We start from the raw sequence: 13,812 nt of genomic DNA, 5'->3' as shown, positions 1-13,812 counted from the left end.
CTGATTTCCAGAGGTGAAGGCCTCTTGAGGAGCTGTTGCGATTTCCTGTGGCTGCAGGCACCAAACTGGGGGGCTTAAAAGAAGAGTTCTGAGGGCCAGGAGTCCAAAATCAAGGTATCTGCAGAGTTGGTCCCTTCCAGAGGCTTGGGGTCACACAGAGTCGGACACGACTGAAGTGACTTAGCAGCAGCAGCAGCAGCAGCAGAGGCTCTGGAGGGGGGTCTAGTTCACGTCCTCTCCTGGGTTCTGGTGCTGCATTCCCTGGCTCATGGACCCATCACTCCAGTCTCTGCTCCATCTTCAAGTGCCCCTCTTCCCTTTGTGTCTCCAAGTGTCTTACCATCTGGTAGGGACATTGGTCACTGGGTTGAGGGCCCACCCTAATCCAGTGTGACCTCACCTTATCCTGGCTAAGTCTGCAAAGGACCCCCTTGGGTCTCATTAGGTCCCATTAACAGGAGGTAGTGAGGCTGAGCTGAGATGGGAGGGATAGGAGAGCATCCACACGTGGAGCTGTGAGGACAGAGCGCTTGGGAGAAACAGCAGCAAAGCCTGGTGTCCCACAATCAGAATTAACCTGGAAAGTCCGGAAACCTAATGGTGGCAACACCTGGGGGCAAGGGGCAGGGAACATGGTAGGCGACAGGGTGGTAGGTTGAGAGGGTCCACTCAGGTGTATGAGGTGCTTGGTGCCATACACCAAGGTTAATCAGCCATCCTTGTTTGTCTAAAACTCAGAATCTTCCCAGGATGCAGAACTTTCAGTGCTAAAGCCAGGATGTCGTTGTTGTTATTTAGTCACTAAGGTGTGCTGGACTCTTCTGTGATCCTATGGAGGTAGCCCGCCAGGCTCCTCTGTCCATGGGATTCCCCAGGCAAGAATACTGGAGCAGGTGGCCATTTCCTCCTCCAGGGGAACTTTCCTACCCAGGGATCGAACCTGTGTTTCATGCCTTGCCAGGCCCGTTCTTTACCACTGGGCTACCAGGGAAGCCCTAAAGCCAAGTTGGTCCCTTGCAAACTGGGATAAGCTGGTCATCGTACAGCGGCTACCTCCTCACCCGTTGAGCCATCAGCATCTCAGTTTTCCATATCACTTCACAACGGACAAGTCAGAAGGGTCTCCATTAATTGACATCACCCGTGTGCCTGGCCCTCTGCTGAGCATCCCCTGGCCTCCAGGGATTCAGTCTGCGCAGGCGCCCTGTGAGGAAAGCACGCTTACTGTCCTTCACCACGACCCATGCCCCCTTTTTTCTGCTAGCCCTAATATTTCCTTATTAGCTTTATGTGTTAGTGTCGTGTCTGACTCTTTGCAATCCCATGGACTGTAGCCTGTCAGGTTCCTCTGTTCATGGGATTCTCCAGGCAAGAATACTTAAGTCGGTAGCCATCCCCTTCTCCAGGTTGGTCTTTCTGATCCAGGGATTGAATCCAGGTCTCCTGCATTGCAGGCGGATTCTGTACCATCTGAGCCACCAAGGAAGTGAAGTGAAGTAAAAGTTGCTTAGTCGTATCCGACTCTTTGCTAACCCCAAGGAATACACAGTCCATGGAATGCTCCAGGCCAGAATACTGGAGTGGGTAGCCTTTACCTTCTCCAGGGCATCTTCCCAAGCCAGGAGTAGAACCCAGGTCTCCCGCACTATGGGCAGATTCTTTACCAGCTGAGCTACAAGGGAAGCCTGAGCCACCAGGGAAGTAATGACAATTATCCCTAGTGGGTAGCAGGAGTGTCAGGGTGAAGACCTAACAGCTTCCCAAACGTCCATCCAGTGACCCCACATGAGCCAGGGGCTTTCTGTGTGATCTCAGTGTTCCCACCGCAATAGGAATAGACAGTTATTATGACCCTCCTTTCATAGACGAGAAAGCAGAGGCTAGGAGAAGCCAGTTTACTTCCAAGGCCACCGAGAGAGGAAAGAGGGGCTGTGGGACTTGAATCCTGCAGGTTCCATTATTCTGCTGCTCCTAAGCAACCATGTGCCAAACTGATCCGTGGTCGCTTGATTTTTCCATGAGGACCGGTGATCTCAATATGTGTATTGGGGATAAAAATTCAAATAGCATCTGATTTATGTCGCCACCTCGGAGATAATGCTGTCTCTTTGCACCTTAGGCGTGTTTGCATTGTGTGTGGAACCAGAAAGTTATCCTGGGCTGAGATGCAATGCATGAGGTGCTCAGCTTATAAATGGGGGCAGCCCTTCACAGGAAGGGTTCCCTGAAGGCTAAAAACTGGTGTGAATCCAACCTAACTTGAAGCACATTGCCTGGCGCTGTGGCTACAGCGCTATTTTTGTCAAGTGCCAAGCGGGAGGAGGTACTGTGACCAGCCTCTTCTGCGAAGGAGGCAGCCCTCTCACGGCCGCAATGCTTCCTCCCCAGGCATCGCCCTCAGCGCGCTCCCCATGTATGTGAGTGAGATCTCGCCCAAGGAGATGCGCGGCGCTCTGGGGCAGGTGACTGCCATCTTCATCTGCGGCGGCGTCTTCGCGGGGCAACTGCTGGGCCTCCCGGAGCTGCTGGGAAAGGTAAGTGCGGCTTCCCAGCCAAACACGTTCATTCTCAGTTCAACCACCATCCCCGATCCCCGTGTCCCTTGCCAGACGAAGGGCAATCCGAGGTGAGCCCTTCCTCCAAAACCTTGTCCCTAGCCTCAGAATTCTTGAGCACTCAACCGTCTCGTTTATTGTTGGAGAAAAGTTGTTGCTGAGTTTCTTTGATTGGGTTTGATGATCTTTTTAGAAAATAAAGAATATACAAACCAATTCAAAACGTACAGAATGTATGAATCCATCCGCCCAATGGCTGTGGTTAAGAGATCATTTATGTTCATTTAGGCTTTGACTTTGCTTAGATAACTTATGTACACATAGTTTTATTTATTTATTTTTATGGAATCACACCATACACTGGGTTGGCTAAAGAGTTTGTTTGGGTTTTCCATAATATCTTACAGAATATTTTCCATAATATTTCCATAAATATTTTCCATAATATCTTATGGAAAAATCCAAACAAACTTTTTGGCCAACCCAATACATTGTTCTGCTACTTGCTGTCTTCATTTAATGTATTTTGGGCATCTCTCCAGTGTTTGGCTCAGCTCCACCTCACTCCTGAGTCTTTCTTATCCATGTGCTTAGTTGCTCAGTTGTGTCTGACTCTTTGTGACCGCATGGACTGTAGCCCACCAGGCTCCTCAATCCATGAGATTGTTTTCCAGGTAAGAATACTGGAGTGGGTTGCATTTCCTCCTCCAGGGGATCTTCCTGACCCAAGAATCGAACACACAACTCCTGTGTCTCCTACACGGCAGGCTCATTCTTTACCACTGATCCATTGGGAAATATGTATTCTGAAAGCATCAGATTCTAGCAGTCGTTCAGAGAGCTGAATCACTCTTAAATAGCTAGTGAGAATGTGAAATGACATGGTCATTAAGGAAAAAGCATTTGGTAGTTTCTCAAAAGCTAAAAATTCCTTTACCATACCTCCTATCAATTGTGCTAGCAGGCATATATCTCAGGGAAATTCAAATTAGGTTTGTACAAAAATATGTACACAAATGCTTACTGCAGCTTTTATTTTTTTTTTTGTAATGGCAAAAACTAGAAAGAATCTAAAATTCTTTCCCACATTCATATGTAATTGCACAGTCTTCGGTGGTTGGCTTTCAGTTTTGGAAGCAGGAAGGCCTGACTATAAATCCCAGCACAACCATGTACTTATTGCATGGCCTCAGCAAGGAGGAACACCTCGCCCAGGTTGGGGCGGGGATGGGTGTGATCAAGGGAGGCTTCCCAGAAGAGGTGGCCTCTAAACTGAGCCCTGAAGGGTGAGCAGTTAGGCAGGTGATGAGGGGGTTTGGAGAGAAGACCCCGAAGAGAAAGGGAATAACTAAAGTCAAGGCCCTGAGAGGGGAAAGGGGCTATGAGAGACCTGGGAGCGGCTTGGGGGCTGAGAGAAGACTGGGCATGGGAAACGTGAGAGGCAAGGGACCTGTTCACGGAGCTGCAGTCGACTTCCTCCTGGGGCAGTAGGGAGCCCTGGGCGACACTAGAGCAAGGAAGTGACCTAACCAGACCTGAGTGAGAAGCTGGCTCTGGGGAGATAGGGGGCAGGTGTGGGCTAGAGGGGGAGGAGTCAAAGGATGGAGAGTGAAAGTCCCTAACTGGGACTTTCCTTTGGCCAGGGAAGGATGAGGTGGGAACTGATGCAGTGGCCCAGAGGAGAGAGAGGAGGGGCGATGGAATCCACAGCCTTGCTGCCCGAGTGTCTGGGAAGGATGAGGGAGGGAGAATGGTGAAGATGCCTCCTAGGGAAGCAGAGGCATCCCCTTCCCCCTTCCCCAAGAGGACCAGGAGGGAGGAGAACAAACCATGGCTGAAGGTCAGTGTTGAATGGCTACCACTTCTGGCCATTTGAACAGAGGAGGGCTGGCAAATGCTGCCCTGGGCTGCCTCCCACCAGGAGGAAGGCAGCAACCGAAACAAACCTACGCTCATATCAGTGGTGCTTGAGTGAAGCACATCTTTAATGCCGTTCATACCTGACAGTTGCTTTGTGAGTGGCTTACATCTATAGGCGTGGAAATATGAGCTGAGAGAGGTAAGGAATAGAACTAACTAGTGAAAAATTGTTGGAGCCGAAGCCAGAACCTGAATCTGCCTGCCTGCACTCCTACGTGTGGGGTGCGTCTTACACAGTCCAGATGGGACCCTTTGGGTTCTCTGGGAGTGTGACTAAGACTCTGACTCCAGTTACATCCTGTGGACCCTTTCCCTACGTCACCTGCTGGGTGTCCTGCTTGTGTTCATGCATGCTAAGTCGCTTCAGCTGTGTCCAACTCTTTGCAACCCCATGGACTGTAACCCGCCAGACTCCTCTGTCCATGAGATTGCCCAGGCAAGAATACTGGAGTGGGTTGCCATTCCCTTCTCCAGAGGATCTTCCTGACCCAGAGATCGAACTCACTTCTCCTGAGGCTCCTGCATTGCAGGTGGATTCTTTACTGCTGAGCCACTAGGGAAGCCCGGGTGTCCTACATTTCAACTCAATTCTGAGACTATCCACCCAGACACAGTGTCAGAGTCTACAGGTCTTAAGGGCTCAGTCCCACCAGACTGAACCTGCTTTGGATGCTTATCTCAAGTCCAGGTCTTTACCTGTGCTTCTGACCTATGGGCTATAAATCAGAGGTTCCCAGGACCCCACCTTGGGTTCAATTAATTTGCAAAAGTGGCTCACAGAACTCAGGAAACCAGTTTACTTACTAGATAATGGTCTACTATAAGAGGATGTGACTCAAAAACGGCCAGATGGAAGAGCTGCCTAGGGCAAGGTGTGGGGAAGGGGTATGGGGCTTCCATGTTTTAAAAATATGTTCACCAACCAGAAAGCCTTCCAAATCCCATCCTCTTGGGTTTTAACGGAGGTTTCACTATAGACATGATTGATTAAACATTGGTCATTAGCGTTGAACTCAATCTCCAGCCTCTCTCCCCTCCCCAGATGTCTAGAGGGTGGGACCAAAAGTTCCAACTTTCTAATTAATTAGTCGATGCATCTGGCAACAAGCCCCCATCCTTGGGTGTAGTCCAAAAATAACCTCATTGACATAAACTCATCAATTAGGAAATACCAAGTGTTTTAGGAACTCGGTGCCAGAACCACAGGACTTCCCTGGTGTCAGTGGTCAAAAATCTGTCTGCTGATGCAGAAGACTTGGGTTGATCCCTGGGTCAGGAAGATCCTCTGAAGAAGGAAATGGCATCCCACTCCAGTATTCTTGTCTGGGAAATTCCGTGGACAGAGGAGCCTGGCGGGTTACAGTGGGGTCACAAGAGGTCGGATACAACTTAGCCACCGAGGACACACACACCAGAACCAGGACAAGGACCACAGGGGTCTTAGTCCTTTGGGGGCTGCTATATGGGCTTCCCCAGAGGCTCAGATGGTAAATAATCTGCCTGCAATACAGAGTACATAGATTTGATCCCTGGGTCTGGAAGATCCCTTGGAGGAGGAAATGGCAACCCAGTCCAGTATTCTTGCCTGGAGAACTCCATGGACGGAGGAGCCTGGCAGGCTACAGTCCATGGGGTCGCAAAGAGTCGGACACGACTAAGTGACTGACAACTACAACAACAACAAAAATACCATAGTCTAGTGGCTTGTAAACAGCAGAAACTCATTTCTCACAGTTCTGGAGGCTGGAAGTCCAAGATCAAGGTGCCCACATGGTCAGTCTCTGGCAAGGGGCTCATCCTGCCTTGTACCCACAGCCGCTCTCTCACTGTGTCCTCAAATCGGGGAAAAAGGTCATCTCTTGTGTGTCTTCCTCTAAAGGCATTAATCCCTTTCATGAGGGTTCCATCCTTATAACCTGATCACCTCCCAAAGGCCCCACTTCCTAATACTATAATCCTGGGGGTGAGGATTTCAACATGTGAATTTGACGGGGCCTGGTGGCTCAGAGGTGAAAGCGTCTGCCTCCAATGCGGGAGACCCGGGTTTGATCCCTGGGTCGGGAAGATCCCTGGAGAAGGAAATGGCACCCCAGTCCAGTACTCTTGCCTGGAGAATCCCACGGATGGAGGAGCCTGGTGGGCTACAGTCCACGGGGTCGCAGAGCGTCGGACACGGCTAAGCGACTTCTCTTCTCTTCTCTCCGTTCAGTCCGGAGCAGCTCTCAGCTCTTTCTTGGACCTCGATCTTCTCTCCCTCTTCACTCGTCCAGTCACTCACTCAGCGCACTTGCCAATCACTAAGCTGGATGCTGGAGCTACAGCTTTGATGGTAAACATGAGCCAGGTATAGTCTGTACCTTCCTCTTGCTCACAGTCTGTAGGGACTGTGTGACCTTGGACAGGTCACCCACCTCCATGAGCCAGTGTCCTCCTTGGGGAGGAATGCTCACAAATCTCTAATCCCCAAGTTCCACTCAAGCATAAATTCCTCCAAGGGGACATCTCTGGCAGACAGTGACCAGTTCAGCATGTCCCCAGAATGAACACCTTACACATACCTGTCCATGCTGTTATTTCTGCTTGCTTCTGATTTGTCCTGTAGTCGCTCATGTCTTATTGGTGTGTATGTATACTAAGCCCAGAGGTTTCAAGTTGATTCACTCATTCAGGAAATATTTAGAAAGCTTCTCCTCTGGGACAGGTGTTGGGCCGGTGGCTGTTGGTCATGAGCTGAGGATTTCAGACTACTCCCTGCCCTTGGGGAGCTCACAGGAAAGACAATTAACCAATGATCAGCATGATGGGGTAAAAGTAGGGCATCGTCCTAGAATAGGGGGGTCAGAGATGGTTTTCTGGAAGAAATGACACTCAGACTCGTGCCTTGAGGATGAATAGGATTTATCCAGGTGGGGGAGTGGTGGAGAGAGAGAGAGAAAGAGGGAAAGAAGCAGAGTTGGGAAGGGTGTTCCAGGTAGGGGGAACAGTATAAGTGAAGGCCCTGGCATTTGTTGAGAGGCAGAAACCCTAGGGGAACTGGAGCATCTAGAGGGAGAGGGAGGTGCTCCTGGAAAGGTAACCCAGCTGAACAGTGAGCATAGTGAAGGGCGAGCAAGATGAGGAGGCTCAGTGGAGACTGCAGACCTGTCCCATGAGGGTGGACGGGTACTGCTACTATTTCCCCGACAGGTGCTTGACTGTCTCTTGTGTGTGTCAGTCGCTCAGTCATGTCCGACTCTTTGTGACCCTATGGACTGTAGCCTGCCAGACTCCTCTGTCCATGGAATTTACCAGACAAGAATATTGCAGTTGGTAGCCATTCCCTTCTACAGGGTATCCTCCCAACCCAGGGATGGAACCCAGGTCTCCTGTATTACAGGTAGAATCTTTACCATCTGAGTCACCAGGAAAACCCCTCCTTGACTAAGGTGATAGCATTTACAGTGAAAGTCGCTCAGTCGTGTCTGACTCTTTGTGACCCCATGGACTATACAATCCATGGAATTTCTCCAGGCCAAAATGCTGGAGTGGGTAGGCTTTCCCTTCTCCATGGGATCTTCCCAACCAGGGATCAAACCCAGGTCTCCTGCATTGCAGGCGGGTTCTTTATCAGCTGAGCCACAACCAATTTTCAAGAGAAGTTAGAAGTCCAAATTTTATGTCACATTTCTCAATTTTTAAATAACTGAAAAAATTGTTTGGGTTTGGGTCAGCCTGTGGGCCATTTTTCACACACTCTGATGGGGACTTGTGTGCCTATGGAGATTTATCTTTGTCCAAGAGCAATGAGAAATCCTTGACAGGTTGAAGTAAGGCAATGACAGAATAAGATGAGCACTTGAAAAAAAGACTTTTGGAGAAAGGACTGGATCCCAACAAAGCCCAGGGAGATTACACTGGTCCAGAGGAGAGATACTGGGAGCTTGGATTAGAGTGATAGTGGTAGGCATGGAGTGGGTAGATGCGATGGCTTAGGCAGTGATGGGATGCAGGGCCTGAGGGAAGAGGAGTCAAGGATAATTCCTGGTTCTGGAATATCACTCAGGTAGCATGGCAGTAGCAGATGCTAAGATAGGGAGCCCTGGAGGAAAAGCAACTTTGCAGGGATTCACTGAAATGAATTACCCAAGTCACAGAGCAACTTGAACGCAGAACTGATTCAAGACCCCGGTACCTGGGTTCCCAGGAGGGGGTTGTCTCTCCAGGCAGCAACAAGGCTCATAAGCATGATGCTGGCCAAGGAGCACAGCACCCATGCCCACCTTCTGACCCCAAGCCAGCTGAGAAAATGCTATATTGGGCCTTGTAGACTGTCTTTTCCTATCAGATTGGATTTATTTCAGACAGTCTTGAAGGATATGTGAGTAACTCAGTGAGTGTCCTTTTTTGTTGTTTTTTTTAATATTCATGCTCAGGGAAGATGGATTTAGGGCTTCTAATACAGGAAAGAATGTCAAATGGGAAATTTTCTTTCATCTCTTTGGGGATTTGTGATACTCCAGCCAAGTGAGATCCACAGTTATTTCACTAAGTGTCAGCATTTCATTTTCTCTATTTTAATCGAATTTCATTTACCTTCAAAGGCAGAGACAATTTAGTTTCTAAAAGAGAATTAAAGAGAGAAAAGCTGTGCTTCAGTACAGGCAATTGCTCTGAAAGGCAGAAGCTGGAGGAAGTAGCAAGAAGGCTTTTAGAACAGACGCCAGAAGGCAAGAGAGGGAAATAAATGTAGGAATTAATGCTGGTGCCTTGAATTTAATCAAAGATGCATCATAAAACACTGTGGGATTGAATATTTATGTGACATTTTATATTTCCAAAGAATCTTTCAAAAAGCATATTAATTAGCTATTTCTCCTAAAATAATAAAGAAGAAAGGAACTGAGATAAAAATTGTAGGCAGAAGTGTGAGGAGATATGGGAACAGCTTCAGGCCATGAATTAATGGTTTCGTATGCCTGGGAGAGCATTCAACCGGATGAGGATCAGGCCAAGAAAGAAGTGGAAGCTCGGCGTTATCAGTGCTCCAGCGGGGACACACTTTACACACGACTTACGTCCAGTTCGTTCCTTTATACAAATATTTAGTGCTTAGCTTGAAACACTAGGGAAATACAAGAAAGGAAATAAAGCAACTTGAAATTCTGCCGTGTTAGGGAAGGCAGCTACATCTATTACTGTCTATATTTCTAGCCATCTATTATGCAATAGAGATAACATTGTGCTTAGCTTCATGTTTTGCTTTTTTAAAAATCACCACCCTATCAAAGTCGTTTCTCTCATAAATCCATTTTCAGTGTTACCTTATATTCCATCACAAAGGTGCATTATAACTATTGTCCATTATTGAATGCTTTTGCTGTTCCTGAATTTACACTAACATGAATCATATGGAAACATATTTTTCATAAATCTCTCAACTCCTTTCTTTTAACTTGCATGATTTTTATGATCATGTTAGATCCATATCTATTCTTCCACAGTACAGAAGAAATTGATAAATAAAAACATTAAAATGTCTGTATCTCACCATTGCTAAATAAACACTTTAACAGTTTTAAAGGCTTTTTCACATTTTTTTTATTTTAAGTGTTTTTAAAATTGGAGGATAATTGCTTTAGAGAATTGTTGGTTTCTTTCGAACATCAACATGAATCAGTCATAGGGAAATATTTATTTGATTTTGGGGCTGTGCCAGATCTTAGCTGTGGTATATGGGCTCTAGTTCCCTGACCAGGGATTGAACCTGGGCCCCCTGCATTGGGAGTCCAGAGTCTTAGCCACTGGCCCACCAGGGAAGTCCCTTCCATTGTTTTTTAATCAGATAAATTTACACACACACACACACACACACACACAAACACATTTGGTTCATTACATTCATAACCTTTTGCAAGCTGATTATTTCACAACACAGTGTTGTGAACAAGTCATTAAAATAATTTGTCAAGATAACTTTAATAGTTGTACATTATTCTGAGTTACCATAATTTGTTTCATTATTATTTTATTTGCTGGACATTTTGATTGTGTTTATTATTGAAATACTGAATTTTTAAACTTAGAATGAACTATCTTCTACATAAATCGTTATTCAAATCTCTATTTGTGTGGTTTAGCACCGTAAAAATGAAAACAACAGGTCAAAGAATATACATTTATCTAAGGCTTTCAGCCATGTCAAATCTTTCTCCAAAGGCCGCCTCAATTTGCTTTCCCACCAGCAGCACACAAGAGCGCGCTGTGTTATTATGTCTTTGTCACCCGTAGCATTCAAATAACTTGGGTATTTGATAGGCAAAAGCAATATAGTGTTGCTTTAGAATAAATAGTATTTTGTGTTTCTGTGCTTATTAGCAAAGTTGAATATTTCATAAGTACACTAGTTTTCTGTTGGTGCTGTAACAAATCACGACAAATGAGATGGAAATTTATTCTTGGACCCCAGAAGTTCAAAAGTGTTGCAGGAAGGGGGTCTCCTTCCAGGGCCCAAGAGTGGGCTCTTGTCTAATAATCAGAAATGAATTGTCCAAAGAGAACACACGGGCTGACAAAACAAGAGACTTTATTGGGAAGGGGCGCCTGGGTGGAGAGCAGCAGGGTAAGGGAGCCCAAGGGAACTGCTTGGCCACGTGGCTCACAGTCTCAGGTTTTATGGTGATGGGATTAGTTTCTGGGTTGTCTCTGGCCAACCATTCTGACCCAGGGTCCTTCCTAGCGGTGCAGGCATCGCTCAGCCAAGATAGATTCCAGTGAGGATTCTGGGAGGTTGGTAAGACTTAAGGCTTGGCATCTCCTTTTTCCTTTTGACCTTTTCTGAATTATTCCTGTTGGTGGTAGCTTGTTAGTTCCAAGTTCCTTACCAGGACCTCCTACTGTAAGATTGCTCTTGCAAGTGGTTGCCATCGGATCTGGCCAAGGCAGGCGGTTTCAGTCAGCAGTTGCTCTAAAAAAACTGGTTTCACTGGGATGAATTCAAGGTGTCAGAAAATCTGGGCCCTTCTGAGGAGGAAGAGGAGTCTATTCCTGTCTCTCCCAGCTTCTGGTGGTTGCCGGCATTCCTTGGCTTGTGGCCCCGTTGCTCCAATCTCTGACTCTGTGATCACACTGCCTCATCCTCTCCTTTCTTTGGTCACATTTCCCTTTGTCTCTGTCAACTGAAAAGAAAAAAAACAAAAAAATTCACAGCCTAAAATTTGAGAGCTATGTTTTATTCTGTGGACATTCTTAGGACTTCAAGCCCGGGAGATAACATCTCAACTTGAAAAAATTGCTCCGAGGAGGCAAGGAAGGAGCTGAAATATATAGGAGTTTTTGCAACAAACGGCAGGAAGTAGAAACATCAAAAGATTATTGCTAATTAAAGAAAACCAGTTGTCCCAAGTTAAGGAATTTAGCACTCTTCTATGTATGGGAAGATACAAGAGTCTGGGCTCACTGAACGCATTCCTTTGATATGCACCTCAGCTATCTGGGGTCAATACCCTATGTTTTCCCATCCTGAGTTTCTTCAGCATTTACCATCAGAGGAGGCTGCAGTCCTGAAGAAAGCTAGATGGTGGACAGTCCTCGTTTCTGTTTCAAGTTCCCTCAGGGCTCACTGTCACTGGGATGGCTGTATTCACTGTTGGCCATGACATCCTTTATTTACTGGTATGGCAGGCATCATTCTTAGTTCACGTCTCCTTCTTAACCTCTGATTGCAGCCCATCCAGATAATTCAGGATAATCTTCCCATCTGGAGATCTTTAACTGCAAAAAATATTTTGCCACATAATTTGATATTCACAGTTCCAGAGATTAGAATACGGGTGTCTTTGAGGAGTTCATTACCAATGCTAATGACTATCTTAGTAATTTTTACAACCTCTTTTGCTTTTATTAATCTTTTGATATATTTGTGGCATATATTTTTATGGCTTGGTTTATTTTTACATTTAGTTTCCTTTTTATTTTCAATGTGTGGATTTAAAAAATATATCTTTAAATATAACGAAGTCTTTCTTTTCCCTTGAAATTTCTTCCACTGGTTTTTATCTTAGGAATACGATAAATTTTTATCTGTATTTATTTGTGGGTCATCTATGGTATTAGTTTTTACATTTAATTCATAAAATCTTTTGACTTATTTTAGAACGTGGTATGAAGCATTTGCACTTATCTTTTTCCCACCTCTCGCCACTTTTTCCTAAACTACTCTTTAACCCAAACAAAGTTTCCTCTGATGATTTTTGAGGTTTCTTTACTATATGTTATATTCACAGTATACATGAATTTCTGCTTCTGGGCCATCCACGTTGTTCCTTTATTTCTATTCTAGTGTCCATACTTTGTTTTCATGATCGTAACTTTATTATATGTTTAATACTGTCCCCACTAGTGTTGATTTTCAAAACTGTTCTGGAAACATTCACTTGTATATTCTCCCAGGGGAACTTTAAAACTATTTCCTCATTTTCAACACAAAAAGTCTTTGAAGCTGTGACTGGAATTGTGTTAAACTGTTTGAACCCAATTAAGATTGTTTTTCATAACTCATTATTTCCACTGAGAAACACGTGATGCCTCTCTATCTAGATTTCGTTATTGTCACTCAGCTATTTTTATTGCTGTTGTATTTCTAACTAAGCAAAGGGGGATTAATTTTTTTGTTAATTATAATTATCTTCTATCTTTTTGCTGCTACTGGAGTTTTTTTTCCATTATGTTCGGTTGTTAACAAAATATAGGAAAACTACTAATTTACATGTTAGTCTGAAACTCTCTTCTACTTTCTTACACATTTTAGCTGCTTATTTGTTTATCTACACAATTCAAATGAGTGATTAATGATAGCATCTATAAAGATGGACAATTCTGTCTCTTCCTTGCTGATAATGAATCTCTCCTTTTTTTTTGTTTTACTGACATTCATGTGTAATTGCATTGACAAGGTTATGTTAATAATGCTGACATCAGGGGGCATCTTTCTTTTTCCTGTTTTATTGGAAATACTTATTGTTTTTCATCATTAATTTAAATATGTTAATTTTTTCCATTTAAAATGGATATTATTTATCTTGGTTAGGATTTATATATCTCATCTTAGTTTCTATAGAATATCAGCAATGTGGAAAATATCTTCTAGTTTTTATTAGGCTAATGATGCTTCTTTGTTACCTGACAATCAATTATTAGATATGGTATACTATTAGAATGCCTTGTGTTAAACCATCCTCACATCCCTGGGATATATCTTTATTGGTCACTATGGAACATTTTTTAAATGTTGTTGAATTTGATTCATTAGTGACTTGTTTAGATTTATATACTTACAGCCAGAGATGAGATTTATCTAGAC

General features: G+C 45.0%; 1 protein-coding gene across 3 annotated transcripts in view; it reads left to right on the top strand.

Moving 5' to 3' along the window:
- SLC2A9 (solute carrier family 2 member 9) overlaps positions 1-13,812 on the top strand; it is a 292,047-nt gene that overhangs the window by 86,196 nt on the left and 192,039 nt on the right. For all 3 annotated transcript variants that reach the window (XM_088836486.1, XM_088836485.1, XM_088836484.1), the window contains exon 6: positions 2,389-2,534. In XM_088836486.1, the coding sequence (XP_088692612.1) occupies positions 2,389-2,534 (146 nt within the window). The remainder of the gene's footprint in view (positions 1-2,388; positions 2,535-13,812) is intronic.

This window comes from Moschus berezovskii, chromosome 5 (genome assembly GCF_049115385.1).
Source record: "Moschus berezovskii isolate FMDL1 chromosome 5, NW_MosBer_1.0, whole genome shotgun sequence".
Taxonomy (NCBI): domain Eukaryota; kingdom Metazoa; phylum Chordata; class Mammalia; order Artiodactyla; family Moschidae; genus Moschus; species Moschus berezovskii.
The sequence above is the reverse complement of the archived record's forward strand: the minus strand, read 5'-3'. Positions and strand labels throughout refer to the sequence as shown.